We start from the raw sequence: 25,319 nt of genomic DNA, 5'->3' as shown, positions 1-25,319 counted from the left end.
CTGTTTTGCTTAACTCTTTGCGTAAGAACAATAGCTTCTGTAATCTACAAGAACTGAGGTTCTTGAATTTCAATGTTAAACCAACGTTTCTATCGACTTTGTTTTAGATGGAAATTGCACATCTTCAGTTAAATTGAATGAGGGAAATCGTTAGATTACAGTCGCTATTGACCTCAAATAGCCAACCCACAATTTATATGAATTCTCACCGATGCATTTGGGATGGGAACCGGTCCACTTGCCATTTGAGTGACATTTACGGCTTTTAAATTTGGGTTCTTTAGGGTGTAGCCTGGATCGCACTCATAGGGTATGACGTAGTTCATTGGATAATGAGCTCCTTCTTCAGGAAGAAAGTTTAGGTATTTGCCGTTTTCAGGATGTTCTGGCCGTAAGCAGTAGATCTCTTAAGCGACAAAAATAAAAAATAAATTGATTTAAAAGAAAGTACAGTTCTAGCTAGAAAAATAATCAAAATAAAGAAACGTCAAAAATTTATCAAATTGAACCTATGGGATTTTAGAACCACTCAATTTGAGACAGAAGAGCCCCAAATTGTGTGATTTTTAATTGGGATGACCGAAATATGACTATCAACAATCGATTCCTAGGCCCTAGTTCTCTATAAGAAAAAAAAGAGTTCTAGGAGCAAATTCCAAATACTCCTAACCCAACCTAACTTTATTATTTCTTAAGTCTCCTAGTCCGGCGAGGTGTTAGTCATTCGGCAAAATTTTGTACACCTGGTTACTGATTTCTGAATTTTTATGTGAATTCCGATGAAAAATGAACGAATTTCTTGATTTCAGTGATTACAATTATTTTGGGTGGTTTTCATAATCTTTACACTGATTTCCTGTTATTGCCGCAGATTACTTGTGATTCCTGTTTGAATTGCAATGAATTCCGGTGATATTTTGGCAAATGCCGTGATTACCATTGGATTCTTCGTGAATTTCGATGAATGCAGTGATTATAGAGCGAATATTTCTATTTCAACTGATTTCGATATTTATTTTGGATTTTCAAATTCTTTGATTGATTATACGTGATTATTTCACGAAATATGTGATTACCCAGGTGATTACAAAACATTACTAGTAAATCATGTGACTATTTCTCATTTTCTCAAGATTTGACGTGGGTCCAGTTATTATCGAAAATTCCTGATTACCTTTGATTACCCACAAGAATTATTGTTATTACTGATGATTTTCTAAGAATTCTAGAAATCGATATCTGCGGTTTTGTAGACCGGATCATTCAACTGACTAACCCCTCCCAGTTCGGTCTCCTTCAGCCTTACTTGACAATTTAAGCTTATTTATTATACTTGATTACTCCTAAGTTCTTAATAATATCTCAGCTTAAGACAATACTTTTGTTATTATTGTATTCTACCCTTTTTCAAAAAACTCTTGAAATAATAAATAACGCCCCTACCGATGCACCGAGGAATTTTCGTCCAGGTCCCATCCGAGGTGCAACGACTCTCTGACGCTTGTCTTTCCGTCTGGTCAATAGTGTATCCCCAGTTGCAGGAAAATGTGACGGAATCACCGAATGAGTAATACTTTTGCCTCATTCTATATCGCTGATTAATTCGACCATTCTCCGGAATATCAGGATCTAAACAACCAGCCACTGGGAAATAAAGTATCGTCAACAAATTACAGTTAAATCTTTATTACTAGTTGAAAACCCCATTGCAGCTAATATTCGTTAAGAATTTATTGTATTTTTTCAATTTTGTAAATTTGTTCGCTTTAACAATAGTCATAACATGTGCCTTTCTGAATAACTTAAAATCCTCCAGTCTTTTGTTTGAATTTTAAACTGAACGCTCATTATCATTAGGCCTTTCCAAACAACATTCCAGAGTTGCTGCATCTCATGAAACTCTCGTGAATCGATGATTAAAGAGAGTCATACGTACATTTACAATACGGTTCTCTGCCGTTCCATCCTCTTTCAGTGCATGTTTGAGAAAAACTACCAATTAGTTCGTAGTTCAGAGAGGCGCATTTGTAGAAAACCTCCGTCTGATTTGGATACTTGTTTTGGTCGTTTAAAGGGTTGGTAGATCGTTCAATTTTAACTCCTTCCGAGAGGTCAACGTTGTCGCAATAGAAAGCTACACGATAAGTACGCAAAAGTGTGTGTGTGGATGAATATTTATATATATATATATATATACATATGTAGAAAAAAGTTAACCATACCTTGACATGATGGAAAATCATCAGACCAACCATGAGCAGTACATTTCAGTGTTTTTGCACCATCCAAAACGAAATCCTTCAAGCAATCGAAACGAATTTCATCTCCGTAGTCAAAAGTGCTACCAGAGTCTGATGATTTCTCGTATACTGCGTTTTCAATGTTCGGTGGCTTGTCACAGGTTATCGCTATTATAACATTATTAGTGGGTAGAGTTATTAATAAAATTTGTTTCGCTAACCAAGTTTTTCGTACAGAAATATAACATTAAAAAAAATTCAATTTTCGTTCGTAGGTTTGTTAATTTTATTGCGTCTGTTGTTATATAAAATACCACTTAGATGCCATTATGGAATTCAAAAGTTTTGCAATGGATGAAGGCCTTGGAGTATTTTTAATTATATAGGGTTGGTACTGGTAATTGGGAACGATTCTAAATGGGAACACTTTTTCTTTAAAATTTTGTAACTAATTTTTGAGCGGCTCAAACTCCTTTTAAAAGGGCTCAATTTGTAGATTGAATATCGAGGATTACGATAAAAATGGTCCGAACATTGTAGGAATACGTGGATGAAAGATACGGACCAATATACGCACCAACTCGGACTAATCAACTTAAGTTGATGCCAATTTTAGGTGTTTCTTAATACAGTACCATCGGGGAATAAGCTTTAGCAAGAGTTACAATAATCCCACGATAACAAAACTTTAACCATTAGATAGATCACGTTTTTCGCTATAAAATTGATATTATAATCTCTGAGTTCGATTCGGAATTCGATTCAAAAATAGAGTTGGAAAAAACCAAGTAAAAATTGCAAATGTGAACACGACGTTTCAAGGTTAATTAGAATCCTTTTTAAGCTATTTTACTAAAAGATTAAACGTAACAGTGGCGTAAACAAGCTATTTTCGGATAATATTAACTTTAAAATACATCATTGACCCAAGAAATACTCAAATTTCGCGCCTTTAGCAAAGTTATCAATTTAGCCGTAAGAGGGCCGTAGCTACCACTACTGATTGGGCGGGAAAACGGGATCGCTAGTCAGCTGTTATGCTAGGGGCTGAAAAAATGTGATTTCTCAACAAATTATGACCATTTTGACTGAGGTATTGTTTTTAATTATATTATCCTATTATCACTTATGAAATCTGCGTAAACTTTAATCTAGGTGCATGAATTTGGGCCCTACGTATTGGTAGCTTTTTTCCTAGGGCCTTTTTTATTGCTCCCATTTGATTAGCATTGGTGTTCACATTTAGGTCCCGCGTTCACTATTTAGAGTCAGGGTGTTTACATTTACCAGCGATTGTTCACATTTGGGTTCCTCTAAGGGGTTTTGGAAATAGGATATTGTGCAAAATTTAAAAGAGTTAAAAAGCTGAAAACATAGCGAATTGTGTCTAAAGAATCATATTTCATGTCCTGAAAGTTTCAGGTGTCTAACGTTAGCGCCACCAAAGTTATTCAAAGATTTGTAAAAAGTGTTCCCAATTACCAGTACCAACCCTAGTAGCCTTCTTTTTTCAACCATTTTTTTAGGAACTTTTACAACTTTCAATTTCAATTAAACGATGAGGTGGTAATCATAAAACACAAATGTTACGGGTCCAGAATAGGTCGTTCTTAATAGGCTAAATGACTGTAGGTTCGCGGTCTCAATCTTGTGCAACTCAACGAAAACCACTTTAAAAACCTACACCAAATGTTACTGATATCAACAAAGCATGCAGTTTGGTCAAATTTTGTTATGAATTTGGAGCGTGTCAGGAAGAACAAACATACAATATCAGGAATGTATGGAGGGGCTGGAATGGCTAAGGGGGCTCTCGTTGTACGTTTGATGGTGGAAACATAAGGCGAGTCCTTTTGAGAAGTGTAGCTCCTCCCCTTACGTCTGTTTAGCTGTCTACCGAAGGCGAAAAATGTCATGACTCGTTAAAAAGGCATGGCAGAAGTAACCTTTTAGATTTTTTAAAGTTAAATGCGCTGATTCGCCGCCGTTCGCGTTCATAATCGATCCTCTCAGCCTAGGCAGAGGACCTAGGGTAGAGGGTGGAGAATTTTAGCAAACAAGTTTTTTTGGCAGCCAATGAATGAATGAAAATAATTGAAGTGGTAAATACGATTTTTACGTCAGGCTATGACGTCACTAGCGTAAATTAAGCCACGCCAGTTGTTTCCAAGATCATTTCACGTCGACTAGGATTTGACCTTAGCCATTCCAACCCCTCCATACATTCATGATAAAATTCATTGGCATTTTTAACGAAAAGATAAACTTACTTTGACATTCGAAGTTCGGTTCGGACCACTGGCCTGTTTCAGTGCATTTAAGTCCCGGAGGATCTTCTCCCTTCGGCACCATATGGTGTCCATCGTTACAGTCGTAAGCCACTTTGAATCCAGTTGTCATTCTCACGAGTGCAGTAGTTTGTAAACTGGCATTTGGAATTTTGGGTGGACTGTCACATGTAACCTCTAAAGGAAAGCACGTGTGTATTAATGAACCTTTCAAACTTCAGCGCGTTATTTGTGTAAGAAAAATAGCTGCTACAATCTACACGAACTGAACTGAGGTTGTATAGAATTTTCACTTTAAACCAACGTTTCTATCGACCCTGTTTTAAATGGAAATTTCTGCTCCTCAGTTGAATTTGTGGTCCAAAAGTAATTATTACAGTGTAAGATTTTTTAGAAGTAGTAATGGAGAAAGGTTTAAATTTACTTCAGTCCGACTCACAGCCAAGTATAGAGCTCCTCCCTCCAACACGTAACGAAAAGTTTAAATTATCTTATTGGCTCACTTAAACTACGTTTCGATGACGTTGCTGACGGGGACGGCGAAAAATACGTAGTTTCGTTTTTACCTGTGTTGCTATAAACGGCTCTCCTTTCATACCCCTTGGAAGGGGGTCCTGGACTTTGACGCGCGCTCACATTACTCTGCTCTCCATTTTTACTTCCAAAATTAAATCTATCCCTGGCTTAATTTTTAGAATAATATTAAATTATCATTTGTGCCAAGTAAGTTAGTTTTTCGATTAAAACGAACTCGATTGTACCTCATCCCACCCATATGGGTAACTGAGCTCGGTTAAAGATTTTTTTTTTTTAGTTAAAAATTTTCCAGGAGCAGTAGTAAGACACTCTACCACTTTACCATAAAGACTCCATAAAATCTAAAATTTTTTCCTTTAGTTTACCTCTAAAGTGACGGGGATAGGGGATGGGGGAACCCTCTTTAATTTTTTGTCGTCGGATACTTATGAATTTGTATTTTTGGTGTCGGATACTTTTGTATTTGTATCTTAGGGGTCTTTATATTTCTTTTCTTTATATTTATGTGCTAATTAAATAGATAACAACGAGGCTACTATTATGCCTCAGCCCTTTGGGTCATCTTGTTTTTTGTCTCGAACTGTTTTGTTCTATTATTATTAATAAAATCGCTACCGATGCACCGAGGAATTTTAGTCCACGTTCCGTTCGATGTGCAGAGACTCTTCGACCCTTGATTTTCAGTCTGGTTGGACTCTTGCTCGATTTTGTATCCCCAGTTGCAGGAAAACAGGGCGAAATCACCGAATGCGTAATACTTTGATAAGGGATTATTTTTATATCTTCGATAAATTCGACCATTCTCCGGAATATCAGGATTTAGACAGCCAGTCACTGAAACATAAAGTATTATCGATAAATTACGGTTAAATCTTTATAACTGATAGAAAAGCCTGATGCAGCTAATATTCGTTTGGCTTTTCTGTAATTTTGAAATTTTTCGCGCTTTAATAATTGTCTTAGGGGGACACTAACGTCGTAACACGTCCCTTCTGAATAACTCAATAGTTTTTAAGCTTTCGTTTAGATTCTGAAATGCGAGCTCTTCAATTGTGTGCAGAGAATTGTCAATAATGAATACAGTGGGTCATGAAGATGAACATACTTGAAACTTCTGTATTCCATTTTGTAGAGCTACAGAGCTAAAGGCTTAATTCAAAAATTTGTGAAAATCCCTCAAGACTATTCTGGTAAATTGATGTATCTCATCGACTTCGCGTGAATCGAAGATTAAAGCCAAATTCGGGTCCAGTGGATCCCTCACTAGGGGACTTTCCTGACGTACTCCATTTTTGGCTTGGCGAAGGCAGAAGGTATTTGTGGGCGGGATTCCTTCGCCAAGCTAAACAAGGAGTTCAGGAGGAAAGTTACATTGTATTGTACGAGTATCATACGTACATTTACAAAACGGTTCTCTGCCGTTCCATCCATTTTCAGTGCACGTTTGAGAAGAACTACCATTTAGCTCGTAGATGAGAGAGACGCATTTGTAGAAAATCTCCGTCTGATATGGATACTTGTTTTGGTCGTTTAAAGGGTTGGTAGAACGTTCAATTTTAACTCCTTCCGCGAGGTCAACGTTTCCGCAATTCATAGCTGCAAAATAAGTGTGTATGTAAATATTAATATATAGTAGAAAAATGTTAGCAATACCTTGGCATGATGGAAAATCGTCAGACCAACCCTTAACAGAACATGTCAATGTTTTTGCACCAACCAAAACCAAATCATTATTACAAGCGAAACGAATTTGATCTCCGTAGTTAAAAGCGCTTCCGGACTCCCATAATTTCTGGTATACTGCGTTTTCAATACTGGGTGGCGTTTCACAGGACATCGCTGTTCAAACGATATTAATCGGTAGACTCTTGAATCAAAGTTACCTTAGCAAACCACTAACAAAAAACTAACACCATCAAAAGAAAATCAGTATATCTTGACTTCTTATTTCAATACGCTTTTCGATCACATTTTTATTAAATTTTATAGGCTCTGGATTTATAAATACAAGTGGCAAAATGTATACAAAAGTGTGTTTGAATATTAGCAAAGGGTATTTCTGATAATTCTACAAAGTCGAAAGTGTGGAAGAACTTAGTGTCTACAACATTTGGTTACGGAGATATCAGCGCCCAAACATTGGCCCCTAAAACAAGGAAACAGTCCCGCTTGTAGAGTATTTAGTTTTAAAACGTATTCACACTTCTACTATTTTAACAGTCCACTTCTTCTAGATAAAGATTCAATAAACCTAAAGAACCTAACATGTCTTACTATACATGTGAGCATTTTTTGTTTTATTAGCCAATATTTGTTAACCCATATCTCGGTAGGCCTAACCAAATGAAGTAGACCCCATGTTCTTTGATAATTTCGACTCAGCTGGACCATAAGAACACACCCTTTAATTTTTGGCAGACTTATCAGAAATACCCTTCGTAAATATCGAATCTGAAGAGCTACTGAACTTAAAACTGTGGGTCAGTTAAAAGTTCTTATCTGTTCTGTGTAATATGTTTAGTATTGTAATTTTCATATAGCCAGTGACCTCTGTTATCATAGTAGTTCTTCGAAAGCCTAGATATGATATTGAGTACTCACTGACACACATGGGTACTTCATGTTCCAGTTCACCTTCCTGGCAGTAAATCTTGTCCTTGCCAACAATTTTGTATTTATCGTCGCAGAAAAATGACACCGATGTATTTTCCATTACGAATTTTATAATCTCAGGGTCATATTTACTATGGGTAATTATGCCCCAATGATCGCTTATCAAGTATCCATTTTCTGGAGGTTGAGGAAGTAGACAGTCTGCGAGGAATAATATTATATTAACGTAAGTCACAATTATACTCGTTGACAATTAACTGGAAAAACTAGGTGAAATTACAGCAAAGCAATCAAAGGAAGATGCTAGTAAGAAAAATCAAGCGATTATATTAGATATAACTACTAAAACTGACTCCGTCACCGTGTACGTTGGTTATGAAACGTAGCTAAAAATAAATTAAACAGCATTTTTCGTAAGGAAATCATGCAAAAGTGGCCTCAAGGCAATAGCGGATACTTTCTTGACAAGGGTCTCAAAAGAGAGCATGAAAAGGAGGTTTACTATTATTTCCATGCACTTGTATGGTTTTGTCGATCCAGTCCCTAACGTTGGCCACGTTAGTGTAGTACCCGTATTCTCCTTCTTTTGCGCATGTACCTTTTGGGCCGAAACTAGTAATGCCTGTTTGTATCCAAGAAACTGTACCATCAGCATTATTCTGTTGTTTCATAAATGGACCTCCACTGTCTCCGTGGCAAGTGTCTTTGTCTGAAATAGTTTTAAAATGCAAGAGATTTAGGATTCGGAGAAGACGCTGTAATTCAGCAATTTTGTGTTCATGTTAGGCTCAAGAAAAATCCCTCCATCATATACTTCAAGGGGAGTAGGTATATCCCCCAGTATCGGGACAAACAAGGGGGTTAATGATCCATTGCCGTCCCTACGCACTATCTGGATCCAAAACGCCTACAGCGCTTTCACCAAAGAGCGAGATGAACGGCAGGATTTTGCCCCGCTCTTAGATTCGACGAAATCGGGTATTGGGCAACCAGAACCACATGCAGTGCCACCAGAAACTTTGCGTTGACGAAAAAATACTGTATAAGTGCCGTTTTTATATAAAAAGCAAGGTTGTGGAGTATTATAGCATGTATATTTCTTGATGGGTTATATGTAACTATACCTTTTTCACCGCCAGCACAAAACATTCCCGCTGTGTATGTTTTGATTGCGCTTCCATGCAACCCGTTGCCGCATTCTTCGTCACTTCTAATTTCTAAGGCAACTTCTCTTAGGGTTTTGAACGTTTCGCTTTCATCTTTTTGCTCACGACTGAAGATCCCGAATCCTATGGCCCAGCCTTTAGTCTTTTCGGCGTACAAATTTGACTCATCTGGAATATCTGAAAACATTAATGACTTCTGAAAAAATTTCTTCGCAATACATGAGGAGCTGGATGCTATGAGGTGCGCTTGGGTCCCATTGAAATTTTCTCAAAGGGGCGTTTTATTTACATGCAATGGGCTTGAAGGATATAGTCGAAATGGGCGTGGGCCGTGAGCCGCAATGAAAGTCTCCCAGTGTCCCTTGCGCATGCCCCCACCCTTTGGTAGCCGATTGTTAGCGCTGACTCGTAGCGCCATGGTATTTGTATGAGAACTAGCTTATATTTTATGACACAGGGGTCATCTTCGATGTTACCGTACCGCATGACACTACCAAAACGCGGAGGATACAGAGAGGCTACGTTTTTGGTTTGGAGATTTGGACTCCATCCCACCAAAGAGGAGAGAGAGAAGGAGATAAAAACGCGCTTTATAAAATCCGCTGAAAAATGGGAAAGTAGTGCTGTGCGAGTACTCGGCTCGATACTCGATAAGAGATTTTCAGAGACTCGAAAAAGTTTCGAGTATCAAACCAAGGCTCGATAAATACTCGAACAGTCTTTGGAAAGCCTTTAGCTCTGAAAATGGGATGTAGTAGCTATAAAAATCTACTAGAAAGTCACACTTATTGGTTAACAGACGCAAGTCAGTGCTGATTGGGTAGTTTAGATCATAATGCCAGTGTAATGTAATGGGGTAGTAGCTCCTAGCTGGTTCAACAGTGGAAGTAAAAGTAGTGAAATACAGTTAAAGGCGCGTTGACTATTATTATTGTTCTTTTATTTTATTTATTAGTTCTAAATTCAGCTTAGTAATTTTCGTTTGAGACTTTGCTCGAAGTATAACTATGGCTAGTGACTTCGGTGAGGAATGAGATTGCGAAGAACATATTAATTAGGAATTACGTTTGTTAAATTTAAAGGGAAGAAGACTAATACCGTCCGGGAATTATTTGAAGTAGTTGTCGATGATCAAAATTACACTAAATGTCTATTATGAGAGCGATAAATTAACAGAAAGTGCTGAAATACTGCAAAATCAGTTCCCAATTACTCGATAAATACTCGAAACAAATTTTCCAACTACTCGATACTCGATTCGAGTACTCGAGACTCGATAAGGGAAAATTTCAATACTCGAGACTCGACTCGAAACCAAAAATTCAAGGCTCGCACAGCCCTAGAAAATAGGGCTTGGGGGGGGGAGTAGTGAAAACAGTTTTTGGTACGTTTAATTTCAGGACGCAACTCCCTTTGCGTATGGGAGGGATGGTACTACTCCTCGTATTGTCTCTGTCATCCCCTACGTCAACTCTGCGCGAGGAAGCTGCGCTCAGGCGCCGCAGCGTACCGTAGATCGCTCTCACCACGGATGGATACGGCTCCCTATACTGATTTTCGCTCCGTCTCTCTCTCCTTAAAGCTGCGGCTGAGCTTAACTTCCTACTGTATTGCAAATTCTATTAGAAAAGGTTTCAGATATGGGCGTCGCGTGACCATTGATTGGGGGGGGATAAAGTGGAGATTTTTAACTAACCACCAAAATTAAATTCCTCCACTCCATATTCCTAATGCCCTAAGAGCACCTTTAACCGTTACCAAAAGTAACTAAGAGCACAAGTATTAACATAAATATAAATGAGTCCTTGAATGACGACATCTGGTAGAGAGAACAGGAAAATGACGAACCTTAAAAGAGTGGGTGCACAACTTTCAATCTTAGGAAACAAATGAGTCAGTATCCTAGTAAAATTAATTTTTGTTTAAAAACTTGAACACACCTTTGGCTGGTGGGCATAAACACACAGGTCTAACTCTTTCCTCATATTCGATAGAGCGCGCAAGTTTTATAAGTGCAACGTCATTGTCAAAGTTTGCTAACTTGAAATAGTCAGGATGAATGTATATTTTGGACGATTTAATGTCTTGAATAATGGTATCATTTAGAGATTTCGTGTAGCCTGTTAAAATTTTGATTAAAAAATTAGAACTACCCTTATTTTTGAGCCAAAACGAATACCTACCCAGGCGAACATAGACGTTTTCGGGATTTCGCATTTTCTCCTCTATTGGTCGTCCACCACGATACATGCAATGAGCCGCAGTCAGTATCCAATCTCGGTCAATGATTGATCCGCCACAAAACTGTCAAAACATTAACATTTATAACTTGAACGACAATAGGTTGAAAAAAACCCAAAGACTCGTGCGAAATTGGGAAAAATAATGTGAAAAAACAAGATGGACCAGCCCGCAATAAAGCCTCATCGTCGTGACTATTTTCAAGATAGTGTTCAAATAAAAACTGTTACAAATTTGTTACTAATTCTTAAAAGGAGAGACAAACATTAGATGTTTTTTATACGCCCATATCGAGACACCTTTCTCGGTAACGAAACATCTGAAGGATTTTTATAATCAAAATGGAATCAAAATCCATCCAATCCCATGCAACCATGGCACTTTAGCATTCCAACTAACAATTTTTAGTTACGCGAGGTCTAACCTTTAATTTAATAGTTTTGATTTTTCAAATCATTCGAAGATATTTCATCATGTAAATTATTCGAACAATTATTAGTCAAAGCGATAAAAAACCACTTGATTATCCATTTCCACCTCACCGCTAACAGTTTTAGCGGAGGCTTTCAAACTTACTCCATAGAATGTTTTGTCATCCTTGTAGAATTGCCTTAGCATAGCCATCCATGGCCAATAGGTTTTTGTTTCTTTACCAAAAACCCGAGCTGGGCTTCTAACGTCTACGCCACATAGCGAATATTCTAAAATGTAAAAAAAATCAAAGTTTTAATAGTTAAAATACTAAGCCTAACGCTCATCTTTGGTAAACAAAGGGTGTAGTTTCATAAAAAGAGCAGTAAGGAACACAATCGAATTGAACTCCGCGAGAAAAGCGAACGTGAACACTATGACAAAAGTTACAACACAAATAGGCCATTACAAACAAGTTGAGAACCCAAAATATACCTCTCCGAATCGAGACGCAATTAAGAGGTTTTTCTTAAATAACTAAATAAATTAATCGTCATTAATTTTGCTTAATTCTAGTTAAATCGTTTTAAGAAACTTTATTCCTAAAATCATTTTAAACATAGCTATTGTTGATGTTTGAATTCAACCGTATGCCTCTTTAACAATTTTTGGAAATTTAGGGTATATAAGGCGATTGATTCACTATAAACATAAGCATATCATACCACCCGTAAGCGTGAATCGGCGGGAAGTTAGCCACAGGCATTGTCTAGGTAAAACTCGGGTGACAAGTCTTCCTGGTGGCACAAAAGGGAAACTTTATTCAAATCGCGCAAGGGATGCTACCGGAAGCTTGGGAATAAATACAAGGACTGTATATCTTATTCTTACCTATTATAAGCTCTACCTCTATTAATACTTGTAATCATAACAAACATTGTCGTCTGCTAGTGGGGCTAAAACGTGGATTTTGTAGTTCGCGACTTCGCGTAATAAAGGCATGCTGCAACCTACACTTTTATCTTTTGTACTTATCCTATTCGTAAGAAACCTGTTGTCCTGTCTACACTTATCACTAAGAGTTTTTCCCATTTTCTTTAAAAATTCGAGATAATTTGCTTTTCCTAATCTTAAACAAACAACTTAAGTCTTAAAAGCCCGTACTAATTACCGCTGCCATTTATTGCAGAAGCAGACGACTGCTTAGATTTCCGGGTTATAAGGTGGTAGAGAGAATCGGGAAGGAGAGAATTGCTTCGTTTTCCCACTAGGAGGCGTAGAACCTCAAATTTCTCTCTGGCGCCCTTGTACAATGGTGATTACCCGTGGTCTTATTGTGAATTCACGCTTACGGGTGGTTTGATATGCTTATGCTATAAATTATAAGAAAACTCATAAATGTTAAACTTCTGATCCATGGTTCTATTAATTATTTAAATTTAAATAAAATGAGTCTGATACTTCATGGAGTATCAGACTCATTTTATTTAAATTTAAATAAATATAAGAAAACTCGCAATTGCGTGAACTTTTGGTGGAAGACCTGCCATTGGGAGGCTAGACGTTTCTCGTAACCTTAGCCGATCGCCGCGTACTTCTTAATCCTAACGACGATAATGGAGTAGAAGCATATATTGCTTTCTGTGAACTGCAAACGCGGTCCGGATATCTATATCTATATAAATCAAAGTCCTGATTGACTGACTGATAATCAACGCCCAGCCCAAACCGCTTGCCCTAAATTTGCAGGAACGTTACTCATAAGTAGTAGGCGCGTACTAAGAAAGATTTTTCCAATCCGCCGCCATTTTAATAAATGGCACCCAGAAATGTAAAAAATCTTCTCTATGCAACAAAGTCCACGCTTTTCAACCGATTTCGCAAATATTTGGTACACTGGTTTCCTTTAGCCTATAGACGGGCTGAATGGTCTTTTGGGTTCGATTTGTTGTCATCTTTTTAAATGGCGGCCAGAAATTTAAAAACCTTTCTTTATGGAATAATGTGCGCATGAAAAGTAATAAAAAATGGCCCGACGGGCTGACGGGCAACGCCGAGTGCCTTCGCTCCTTGGGTGCTACAAAAATATTAGTCATCAGTAAAATCTACCCATTCTTTATATCATTTTCATTGAAGTTCTTATTACACGCGAGCGACACCGCGGGTAAAAGCTAGTAGCATATACGTTTGCTCCGGTTTGCTAACTGCGAACGTGGTGACAGACAGACCGACACACACACACCGGTACGTCCAGTGTAATACCTCTCCGTGACGTTATAGTCACTCGGTGAAGTAGAATTCTCCTCCAACTATAACCACGAACACAGCACACCCCACCAAACTACACAGAGATCAGTAGGGCAATAGCTAGGCCTACTTTAAAAATTACATAACCACTCAGAACCAAATTACTTTTAACTTTTAATTAATTTGGACAAATTGAAAAATAAAAACTTGCTTTCGCATATGGGTTTTTCCGAAGTCCATAAAAGATCGTTTTTAACCCTGAGACATTGAACTATTTTAGGTGATCCGATCTTATGGCGATACCCTTCTGTACAATTGACGAACAACTTAGTTCCTTCCCTGTACATTACTTTCTTGAATACTCTCTTTTTAGATCTCCTTTTGACGTAGTAACCATTTTCAATAGCAGGTGGGCTGTCACAATAAATTTCTTAAATTCAAAAAGTTTTCAATTATGTGCTATTCAACTATGTATGCCTAAAATGAAACGCAGACCAATTTTTAACAGTTTCCGAACTTTAGTGATAGATTTTTGGCACACAAGTTAAAGAAAAACGTGAATGAAATGACCGATCATGGATGTTAATAAATATTAACTTATTATGGATTCTCAACTAGGCCAAAAAGTGGCCAATAAATTTGCAGGTAGGTCACGTTGGGAAAATGAACTATATCTCTCCAGAGAATCCTGAGTGGTAGGTTTTAAATTTCGCCCATGCGCAGAGAGAAAAAAAATACGAGTTTCCCTCTCACTTGCAAAGTGGGGAGGGGGGCGATTGTAAGTCATATTTTTGATCTCCTCAACGGCAGCCTAAACGTAATACCTTGTATCAGGTAAAAGATTAGAATCCATAATAAGTTAGTATTTACAATTCTAGGAGAGCGATAGCTCTCTTAGATAAGACCTCATACCGACTTTAATGTATAAGGATTGTTTTTTGATTGGTTATAACTTTTTTTGTATCGTATTAACTGCTTTGAAAAAATTCCACAGAACTAAAATTCGGGCCCTAAATATGTGGTTAAAATTTCAAAAAGATCCATCCATTAGTTTTTCTTATAAAAAATAAAGTTGCTAAGGGTGGTTTTCATTTCCATAAAAATAATCATAGATTTTGACGAAAACCTCGAAATTTTCCCATAGAAATAACATGGGAAAATATTTTACAGATAACCATCTTGTTGTAGCCGTCATGATATAACTATACGTTTGTTTGATTTGAAAACGGTTTTAAACGAAAGCCTCATATTTAGTATTTGTGCTTTCCAGCTTTCATTGATTAATTTTAAGTTTAAGTATGTTTAATTTTAAGTTTTCAAAATTACCCCAATCTGCGTTATTTAAGCATGGATAGACTGATTTACTAGTAATTATCAGCGCGACCAATATTGGCCTTTTTTACGTATAGTTGCGTCATATTAATCCGATTGTTTTTTCTTAATGCCTTTTGGTTGAAATGGCCTATCGGTAGTGAGAAAAGACTGCTTTAATATTGTCGCCGTGACAATATTACCAAGTTTGTGGCGGCCGCCATTTTTTTAAGGGGAAAAAATTTGAGAGTGGGTCCTTTTTCGTTGTCATTTTCATATTTTTTGAGGATTTGCTGATGGATGGATTTTAAATATAATATAAAGTAGGTTTCAAGCTTTAATATAAGCCTAATTTCATAATTTTCCACCTTTTTATTGTCCCACAATCTATTCCTAAACTTGCCACTTTTTTTAAGGCGGTGAAACCCGTGAAATTGCGCTAAGCCTTGGTCGCTTCAGGGCCGAAAACAGCTGTAGTCAGACATGTTATTTACTAAAAATGTATGCGGTCAGTGTGTTGTTTTTGCCTTTTAATGCTTCTAATCGTGATGCGTGTCGAGGTTTACGAATCCAATGTGTGTTGCGAAATGAAAATCAAGGGTGGATACTATATGATCTATGCTTTAAAAGGAATTTGACAGCGCCAGTTAAGCAAAATGGTATTAGGCCTTGCCAAAAGTGACTGAGCTATAGCTATAGCTATGATATAAGAAATTGACCCTCGGATATCCCGTGACTTGGAGATGGTTATAAAGTTACTAACCCTCGATTTTGGAGGTAGATACTGTCTAGTGACACTTAAAGTAACGATTTAATCTTATAAACAGACTACCATCATAAGCCCATATCGTAAATTAAACGATGTTGATATCAAAGCTTACTTGAAATACCAATACCAGTTTTTTTAACTCAATGAATCTTTAATATCAACATCAACAATTATCTTCTGAAAGAGATAACTACTTATATTCCATTCAAATTTCTCGCAACATTTCAAATTAACGAATAAAAATGTGCAAATGAAGTTCAAACTGATTAATTGGGCAAATTGCTATATTGGTCACCATTACCGATCACAGATAGATTTGCGCCCTTCAGTAGTGTTTATTATGCTTGTGAAATGGAAAGCGAAATCTGTGATTAAAGTTTAAAATAGACATGAGCAAAAACGGCTTTATTCATATCAACTCGATTACCGAATATCTAAATTTGACTAAAATTAACAAAATATTCTATTCATGGTTAAAAATCTTGTTTGAAGCAGCAAGCCATCTAATCCTTATTTACCTTCTTTTGAAAAAAAAATAATAGGTTGATACCTCTTTCAGTAGATGATTCATTGATATTTCAGTTTCATTGAGTTTAAAAAAAATTAGTTCCACCATTGGTTAATTTTCAATATTGACCAATCGATAATCACAAATTTTAATAACTAATTTATTAAAACCGGTTCAAAACCATATTAGTTTTGAAACGATTAAATTATAATTTTAAACATATATACTAGTTAATTCCTCGTAGGTAATTAGTTAATTGTCTTAGTCAAATCAATGCTGAATATTACATACAAAAAGTAAATAATAAATTAACTTCTAAAATTTAAATGTAAAGTGTGTGCATTATTTCCCAATTAATAAAAGATATCCACCTATTTTCATTCAAATTAATTACTAATTTGTGGATAATGGATAGAAAATGTCGAGCTCTAATTGCGATATAGCTAAAATCAATCCCACTGGCTATTTATAATATAATATAACCTTTGCCCTATGTTTACTGTTTTGAATTTTATTTGTAAAATTTAAAACATAAAATAGTATTACAATTTTTTTAATTAAATAATTATTAATAAATTTCAATAAAATAAATTCTGGTTAAATACATAACACTACTTTTTATTAATTTTCTGAAATTATCAGAGCTAAATATCAAAGACACATATTTAATTGCTCTCATTTCGACATAACTGCAACCGTATAGATTCATTCATTTAATAACATTTTTAAAGGGATTTATGAACTTTTAAAGGTGAAAACCCAGCTGACTTAGAACTTTAGAAGTAAAAAAATACCAGGCTGCCAGGCTGTCTCTAACACAACAGAGTTGGCCATTCTCGCTTATGAGAAATGAATCCTTGTCATATGCATCTCTGGACTTTAGGAGCTCCAGGAGTCAGACTCCCAACTGAAGCAGGGTGGGAAATAGGGATTTTTTTAAAACTGGACATTGGGCCAGCAACCCCCCTGGCCTGGAATAAATGAACTGGTCCATGACCATTGACCAGGGCGCGGCGTTTGCTAAACTAAAGAAGTGGGTAATTAAAATAGTTGAGATAATGTCTGGACCCTGGTTACCCTAGAATTTCCTTAGTGGTCCTGTGGTCCACTGCTCCCCCTCCGATTTAATTTTTAAACTGGTCATTTTCCCTGTGCCACCGCCTTATTTACAACGCTGAACCAAGAAGTTATATCAGTATCTCAGAGATACTGATATAACTTCTTGGCTGAACTGAAGATTTCTTTTGACCGGACCATAGCGTACTCGATCACGCGCAACACATCGCAAGCTGCTTGCCCTATAGCGCGAGTCAGGGTGGGAAATAAGGATTTTTTTAAACTGGACATTAGGCCAGAGACCCTCCTGACTTGGAATAAATAAATTGGTCCGTGACCATTGGCCAGAGCACGTCGTCTGCTAAGCTAAGGAAGTGGATAATTAAAATATTAGAATTTTAATGTGTGGACTCTGGTTACCCTTGAATTTTTTAGTAGTCTCGTGGACCACTGACCCCCCCCCTCCGATTTAATTTTTGAACTGTACCAGGCAATTTTTAAACTCTGTCATTTGCCCTGTGTTACCGCCTTATTTCCCACGCTGGCGCGAGTTGCTTTGCGTTGTCGAGTGCGTGATGGAGCGGGCTATGCCTGGAGTCCCAACCCCCGTTACTTACTACCAAAATACCCACTAGCATAGCCCACTCGATCACGCTCTCTTTTCCCCGGCTACATATTTTGAAGAGGGCACTTTTTAGGCGTATTTATTAACAATCTTGGATCACCTTTGTGGACTTTTAGGGTAGCCCTTAAAAATTGAGTCGGCATTGCCCTGACTATATTGTGTTTAAGGTTTATAAGCTTAATATCAAACAGACGTTAGTTAATGCTACAAAAAAGTTCGAAATTGAAAATCTCGGATCGTCGTTGAGAAGTTTTAAGGACATCCGAATTTCATATTGGGCTTATGAAAAGTTTGAGCTAAAGGTTAAACAGACATAGGCTAAATCAGCGTTTTAAAAAATTTTTAGGGGAGCGCCTCGCGTTTCAATAAAGGGTTGTAAAAAATTGTATTATGTTAATTACAATAAGAATACAAATTTTCAATGAGTTACGTTTTTATTTTTTGGAGTATCATTATAAATAAATGACTGATTGAGCAAAAGTTACGGTCCCATTTTTATATGTTTCTGCTTAGTGTAGATTTTGAAAATGTAAAACAGTTTCTTAACAATCTTAATTAAAATGAAGACTGAAGGAGCAGATATTAATCAAAAATGTCTTGATTAGAATCAAGTCCTAAAAAGTATCGATAAGACTGAGGTTATCACTTGACTGAAGGATCAGATATTAACTTTTCTTTTTAATTGAAACTTAAAGGCATGCTTAAGAAAAAACAACGTTCCATTACCGTTTTCCGTTGAAATAACTTATTTTACAGGTAATCAATTTCAAAAATTTACTTATCTCGGGTTTTCGGGCACAATTCCATTCCCCCAAAACATTTTATCATTACATTAATCACTTTTGAGAGATAACGTGTCAAAATAAGCTTTAAAACAATAGAAAACTGATTGAGCGGTCTGTTTAGCCATGACCAAAACCTTCAAATCAGTGTTGCTAATGTTTCAAAGTGGATTTTCCCACTTCCATTTTAAAAACTTGCCGCATTTCCCACACCCCCTTTTTTACAGTCATATTTATCTGGACTATTTTATCATAGTCCAGATTTATATTTTTATATTTTTTTAATATGGAATATCACTCCGCATGGCTTTGACAATATGTACAAATGCTATAAAGCTTTAAAATTCTCAAAATATGCTTTCTTTTTTTTCAGTGCCAAACTTAAAATCACCGAATTTATTTCAAAATGTCGCTTGAAATTATTAAACCGGATAAAATTTTCGAAAATGCACTAATTTTAACTGTGCAGTTAAAATTAGTGCATTTTTGAAAATTTCGCACTATTAACCCTTGAACAGGAAAATTCCGACATTTGATTGATTTCGGAAAAATATTACTTTTTCCCCACAGAGCCTAAAACCAAACCTAAATCTCCCACGATGTGGGAAATTACCCACACATTGGCAACACTGCTTTAAAAACTTACAACAAGCACACTTTCGAGACATGTTCTGAACAAATTAGTGCTTAACCCGCTAATAGTACGACCACGGAGAATTGATGTAAACTGTAGTTGAAATATATTCATGTGCGACCCGCGGCACTGAATGGTCTCTAACCATTGTTTGAAACTAGAGAGAGAAATAGTGAGCAGCATTAATCATGTCCTGAGCTATGAGAATGAACAGTATGACTGTTGACTGAAGTACACTAGACATTACATCATTTTTCATAACTACGAGTAAAAATCTAACTGTCCCTACTTAATTTTCAGCCATTGTTTTAAAACGTATCCACTGCGAAGCATGCCGGGCACAAATGAGGGAATGTCATACACGTACTCTCTCAAAAGTGATTAATGTAATGATAAAATGTTTTGGGGGAATGGAATTGTGCCCGAAAACCCGAGATAAGTAAATTTTTGAAATTGATTACCTGTAAAATAAGTTATTTCAACGGAAAACGGTAATGGAACGTTGTTTTTTCTTAAGCATGCCTTTAAGTTTCAATTAAAAAGAAAAGTTAATATCTGATCCTTCAGTCAAGTGATAACCTCAGTCTTATCGATACTTTTTAGGACTTGATTCTAATCAAGACATTTTTGATTAATTTTTGTTTTGAATTTGTCTAATTTAATATACTGTTTCGGGACTCTCTTGTAGACCAGATTCTAACAGAATGTGAATATTCCTAATTAAAACTTATTTATTATACATATCCATGGTACTTCTAATCTAAAGCCTGGATGTTATGTTGACAGGTGTATTTAAAAAGTACACCATTTTCACTCCAAAGAAACACTCAATTTTTTTTTTGTGTGTATACTCACTGACACAATCAGGTACGTCATGTTCCAGTGAACCTTTGTCGCAGTAAATCCTTTCCTCGCCTTCAATTCTGTAATTTTCGTCGCAGGAAAATGACACGTATTCATCTTCCGGTATGGATTTCATAATCTTTGGATCATATTCACTATGCGCAATTTTTCCCAATGATTCGCTTATCAAATACCCATTTTTTGGAGGTTGAGGGAGTAGACAATCTGAAAATGCGAAAATAACTTAGGCCATTCAAGGAAATCATTAAGAAATCAGTCTAGAAATTTAAATCGAGAACAAGGCCACAACCGCGGGCTGAGAAATTTATTTTACAAAAAAGTAGAGTGACGCATAATGCATTATCATTAAAACCTTTAAATCTTTCCTGGCACATAGCCTCCTCGACTTCCCATGTGCCATCAGGCTGACAAGTAACTTCTTGTTTTCTTTTCGTAAATCCTGAGTTGCATTGTACACTGGCTTGAGATCCAACTGGATAAGAATCGTTTTGATCGTAATACGATAAATATCCATCATTTATTGAAGGCGGCGGTCCACAATGCGAACCTTTTATAAGTCATGCAAGGAAATCGTTAAGAAATTTATCGAGTAGTGAGTGATACTGCAATCCCCTTAAACCCAACCCTTTGTGTTGGAGGGGGTTGTCTCTGAAATTCTAAAGCACGCCTTTTGGATAAATCAAGGCTCTTGATAAGTTACGTAGACAGAGTATGAGCCTGGCTACCGTTCCGTAATCGAACGAAATCCCTTTGAAAATCAGAACTAAAGTTGCATACAAACTGGCAAGATACTTTTTAATCAGCCAATCTCAATCTAAAAGATCGCGATTATCAAATTTATATTTGTTCCAGTTGTAATATATACTGAATTTAATAAAGAACGATGAATCACAATTGGACTGGGTAAACCCTTTATGTCCAGAAAACTTTCATAATTTTTGTCATCAAAATATTTTAATTAAGTTAAACTCGGTCAAATTTCTTGATGATAATTTCGTGAGAATAAGATTGAAATTGAATTAAAAATTTGATATTAAGAGTGATATACTCAGTCCGCATTTCTGATCCATCATTTTCGCAATAGGTAGAGAAGAAGGGAAACTTTCTTATGTAAGAAATGTGTAAAAGTATTTACGAATGCATATTGGAAATGTGCCGCTCCATCGTGGGCCCTCTATGCATCGAAGGTAAGTGTCTCCCTGAACAGCCTTGTAGTAAAAGTCGCAATGCGCGAGAAGTTCATCTCCAACACGATAGGGTTCGCCATTCTCTCTATGCGGACCCACCTTCCCGTTTTTGATAATGGGGGGTTCCGGACAATTTTTTTCATCATTTTCTTTCGCCTCAATCATATCCTCCGATTTTTCTAAAAACAAATTAGTCAAAAGACAATAATTAATTTTATTTTAATTTTCCGCTTGCTGTGTATTAATTACTTTGACATTCCACCGAATTAGGATCAGGAGTCCATTTTCGTCCAATGCATTTAGTTCTTGCTGGACCAACAAGTTCGTAGCCATCGTCACAGAGAAAAACGAGAAACGACCCTTCAATTTCGTAGCCGCCTCCGTTGATTAATTTTGGCTCTCCGCATAACCGAACTGTACGTAAAACCATGGTTTCGTTAATTTTCAGATGAATATGGGTTAAAATGAAAGTGGAAAGTAAAAAAAAAAAAAAAACAGAATAACAGATCATCCGTTCCCTCCCCTCGTGCGACTAGCTTTAAACTGATTTGTGAAGTTTAGAGTGACCTTCGTATACTAGAATTCTAATCGCAAATTTCTCGTTGTTTGGTTATGCTATTGTCAAAGCGTCCACTTTACCCAACTCCTATAAGGTTTATGAGATTCTTGTTAGCGCAAACAAAAAATAGGAAGCTGTACAATATTGGGTGTGGTTGTATTTTTATAACGGCTCATATTTTAAACAACAAAAATTGTTTTTCGCTGCATTGAAATCTCCACTATATAACTAAATATATTTGCAATAGAAGACTTGTTTTGGTTTTTATAAAAAACAATATAGCAATCAAAAAGCGTTGACTATAATCAAGCAGTATTCTTCAACCTGATCTTGCCTCAATGGCTATTGCCATATGTTTATCATGCATGATAAGCTGAAAATAATCTGTCTCGTGCGTGAGTTTGTTTTTCAAGACTTAAAAAAACCAAGCCTGCAGGGTTTCAAAAACCCAAATAATTTGTGTCAAATTATGTGGAATAATCGATTAAGATACTGGTTGAAATTAAAAGCATTTGTTTTTATAGTTAACAAAAGTTAGTGGTAAATTATAGTCTGATGTTTGACCAACTTATTTTGTAAAGACGGAACATTCGAACGGTATGTGGACAACCAAGAAATTAGATATGGCTTTTAACAAAAGGACTTTTGTAAACTGTTACCTTTGAGTCCCCATCTAACGTCTTTGTGTCCACAAACCGGATGTTCCGGCTTAACCCTATATCAAGCAGTCGACACTGTGCCCCGCCTCCATTTTGGAAAGTCCTTGGGTACGTTCAGTAACGAAAATCTCAAGGAAATCGCTGTTTTCTTGATGTGTGGTTGATGGGCTCGAGACGTCACAGTGACGTAAAAGGCTGTTGAACGGAAAAGTGACATTTTGAAGTTAGCGCTGTTTTAGAAATAGGAGTTGGGGAAACGTGTTGCTGGGCCTCAAAACGTTACGAAGCGCAAATGGCTCTTTTTAATTATAAACGAGCTCGCAAATAATGAAATTGTTTAAGAAAATTATGCCTATTTGAATGGTAGAAGTAGTTTTGTAAAGAAAACTAATACAATTACTGTAGGAATAACATTGTTGGAATTTAATTTTTAAATCCCGCGCCAACTTTTCGTCTGCCAAGCGTTCAACAGTCAAGCGCTACGTTACGCCATCAAAAAAACCATATCGATTAGATGGTTTTTTTGATGGGAAAGCGCTGAGCATCATGACGTCAAAACCGGAAACGCGAAAAAGCGTACAGTAGGAAAAATCTCACATCGCTTAGTAAGCGCTGCCATCAAAGAGGGTTACTGAACGTACCCCTTGTTTACATAGTAGTATCATAATTTTATAAGATAAGTTCCATAAGTATGACACTACATATACTTCTTAATGCTAGAGACTTTCTGAGAGCTAGTTCGAGAACGACAAATGAAAATTGACTACACTCGGTTAAAATTGCAGTCCAACTTCCTATTTAGTCTGTACTTAGCCTTGGACAGCGCCTCACTCGACGTCGCTTTTCGAGAATCTTTAACGTTCGACCTACGTCACTTTATGACAAGCTCTCAGTAACCAGTGACAAGCTTATGGAACATATCTTATAAACTTATGGTAGTATATACTGACTGTTTTGTTGCGATAGATGGAAAATAGCACAAAGACTTGCGGCCACAATTAAGTATGAACTGGTGGTAGACATTTTCTAAAATGTCAACCTTTCTTAACTTTAAAAGGATACTTCCTAAACGTGACAAAAAACCATGGGTAAACTATTTTTACTTAAAATATATTAATAGTTATACATTTTTGCTCGCGATTGCCTAGGATACGTATTTATGAAATGATCCAAACAATTTTGGAATGATGTTTGAGATATAAAGATTTCTTAGAATTGAGCAAAGCAATTCAAATAAACGGAGTCAAATTACAGAACTTGGAATAAAATTGATTAGAAATTTCTTCTTTTAATCGGTATCTATACAAGACGTCAGTCAGGGTCATTTTAATCACTCTTCGTGAAACATTTACATACGGTATGAGGGAGATTAATGCAAGAAGTTTTCTGTCCTAAACTAGCAGCACTACATCTGTATATCGAAAATATCGGTAAACGAAACTGCAGACCTGTGAAACTTAGTTTACAAGTTTATTTATCAATTAACATTTTATTACATGCATTTCAAATTAAAATACTTTACTAATAATAAGATTACTTTGTCGAGTAAGAGAAAGCTGAAAGGAAAAGTTTAGGTAACATAATATTATATTAGAACCAAGAACCGTAAGCCTTAGTTTGAATTTCGCGCCTCGACCGTTTCAACCAACAGCAAACAGATGTCGCTGCGCATTTACTTGGTCGATAAGGGCTCTGCAAGGATCATAGAAATAGGGCAAGGATGAAGAAAAGAGGGACGGGAAGCGACACCCATTGAGTTCTAATATATGTATTTCTAGAGTTTTTGTTGAATTTCCTCCTCGTGTACTCGGATTCGTCGAATATCATTACTTTATCTTTAGTCGTTAGCGCCATCTGTCGCCTTACGTGGGAAGCTTAAAATAATTTCCCACGATTTTGCGGGAAAGCGTCCAGCAAAATCGCCGCAGCTTGAGTTTGAAAATTAGGCTTAGGAAGAAGTACAGAAATATGAAAGTTAGGTAATTGAAGAACGGCAAGTGGAGCCTAATAAATAAAATTTGATATTTAATAAATGTATTATTGATTAGTTATTAAAGTAACACATAATATGAAAATGTATTAAATTTAAAATGGGTCGAAAACGCTCAGTAGAAAAGTGTGTTAACACTGGTAGAAATAAAAATGTTTTTGGGACATAAGTATACATATACGTATAGAAAATTAATAAATATTTAGATAGTTCAACCCTTATTAAATTGTTGCTTCCGAAGACTCATCTAGAGCACAAACATGCCTACCAATAGCGGTAACGCGGGTACACCAAGCTCCTTTACCATTGATGAAGATAAATTTCAAAATCAACGCAGTTGCGCTGCCGTAGGGCAAGCCATTACCGCTATGGCCGACATAAATTCCGCATCTGTTTAGAATAACCAAACTTCAAATGTCAATGTTAATCCGAATACAGGGCAGAATAATAAGAAAGTGCGTTCAAAATAAGAAAAAACGTTAACTTGGGAATGTTCTAAAAACGTTAAAATTATCCCATGCAAACATATTCTATTATACAAAAACGTCTTTGTTTGGACCAAGAAAGTATTTTTAGTAGTTTAATCCTTAATCACTATTTAATTCAATCAACTGATTTTACTCTTAATCGAT

General features: G+C 36.4%; 1 protein-coding gene across 1 annotated transcript in view; it reads right to left on the bottom strand.

Annotated features, from left to right (window-relative positions):
- The window catches only part of LOC149679464 (sushi, von Willebrand factor type A, EGF and pentraxin domain-containing protein 1-like), a 43,376-nt gene that overhangs the window by 222 nt on the left and 17,835 nt on the right, over positions 1-25,319 (bottom strand). Inside the window, exons 2-19 of the mRNA XM_089835228.1 lie at positions 21,729-21,893; positions 21,428-21,658; positions 20,645-20,839; positions 20,284-20,496; positions 11,662-11,786; positions 11,028-11,148; positions 10,785-10,964; positions 8,803-9,021; positions 8,181-8,387; positions 7,667-7,879; positions 6,719-6,904; positions 6,464-6,661; positions 5,681-5,899; positions 4,511-4,705; positions 2,223-2,408; positions 1,937-2,134; positions 1,444-1,644; positions 210-406 (exon numbers count right to left, since the gene is read on the bottom strand). Coding sequence (XP_089691354.1) covers positions 210-406; positions 1,444-1,644; positions 1,937-2,134; positions 2,223-2,408; positions 4,511-4,705; positions 5,681-5,899; positions 6,464-6,661; positions 6,719-6,904; positions 7,667-7,879; positions 8,181-8,387; positions 8,803-9,021; positions 10,785-10,964; positions 11,028-11,148; positions 11,662-11,786; positions 20,284-20,496; positions 20,645-20,839; positions 21,428-21,644 — 3,270 coding nt within the window. The 5' untranslated portion in view covers positions 21,645-21,658; positions 21,729-21,893. The remainder of the gene's footprint in view (positions 1-209; positions 407-1,443; positions 1,645-1,936; positions 2,135-2,222; positions 2,409-4,510; positions 4,706-5,680; positions 5,900-6,463; positions 6,662-6,718; positions 6,905-7,666; positions 7,880-8,180; positions 8,388-8,802; positions 9,022-10,784; positions 10,965-11,027; positions 11,149-11,661; positions 11,787-20,283; positions 20,497-20,644; positions 20,840-21,427; positions 21,659-21,728; positions 21,894-25,319) is intronic.

This window comes from Phalangium opilio, unplaced genomic scaffold (assembly GCF_054372755.1).
Source record: "Phalangium opilio isolate 3A_F unplaced genomic scaffold, DU_Popi_V2 ptg000041l_1, whole genome shotgun sequence".
NCBI lineage: Eukaryota > Metazoa > Arthropoda > Arachnida > Opiliones > Phalangiidae > Phalangium > Phalangium opilio.
The sequence above is the reverse complement of the archived record's forward strand: the minus strand, read 5'-3'. Positions and strand labels throughout refer to the sequence as shown.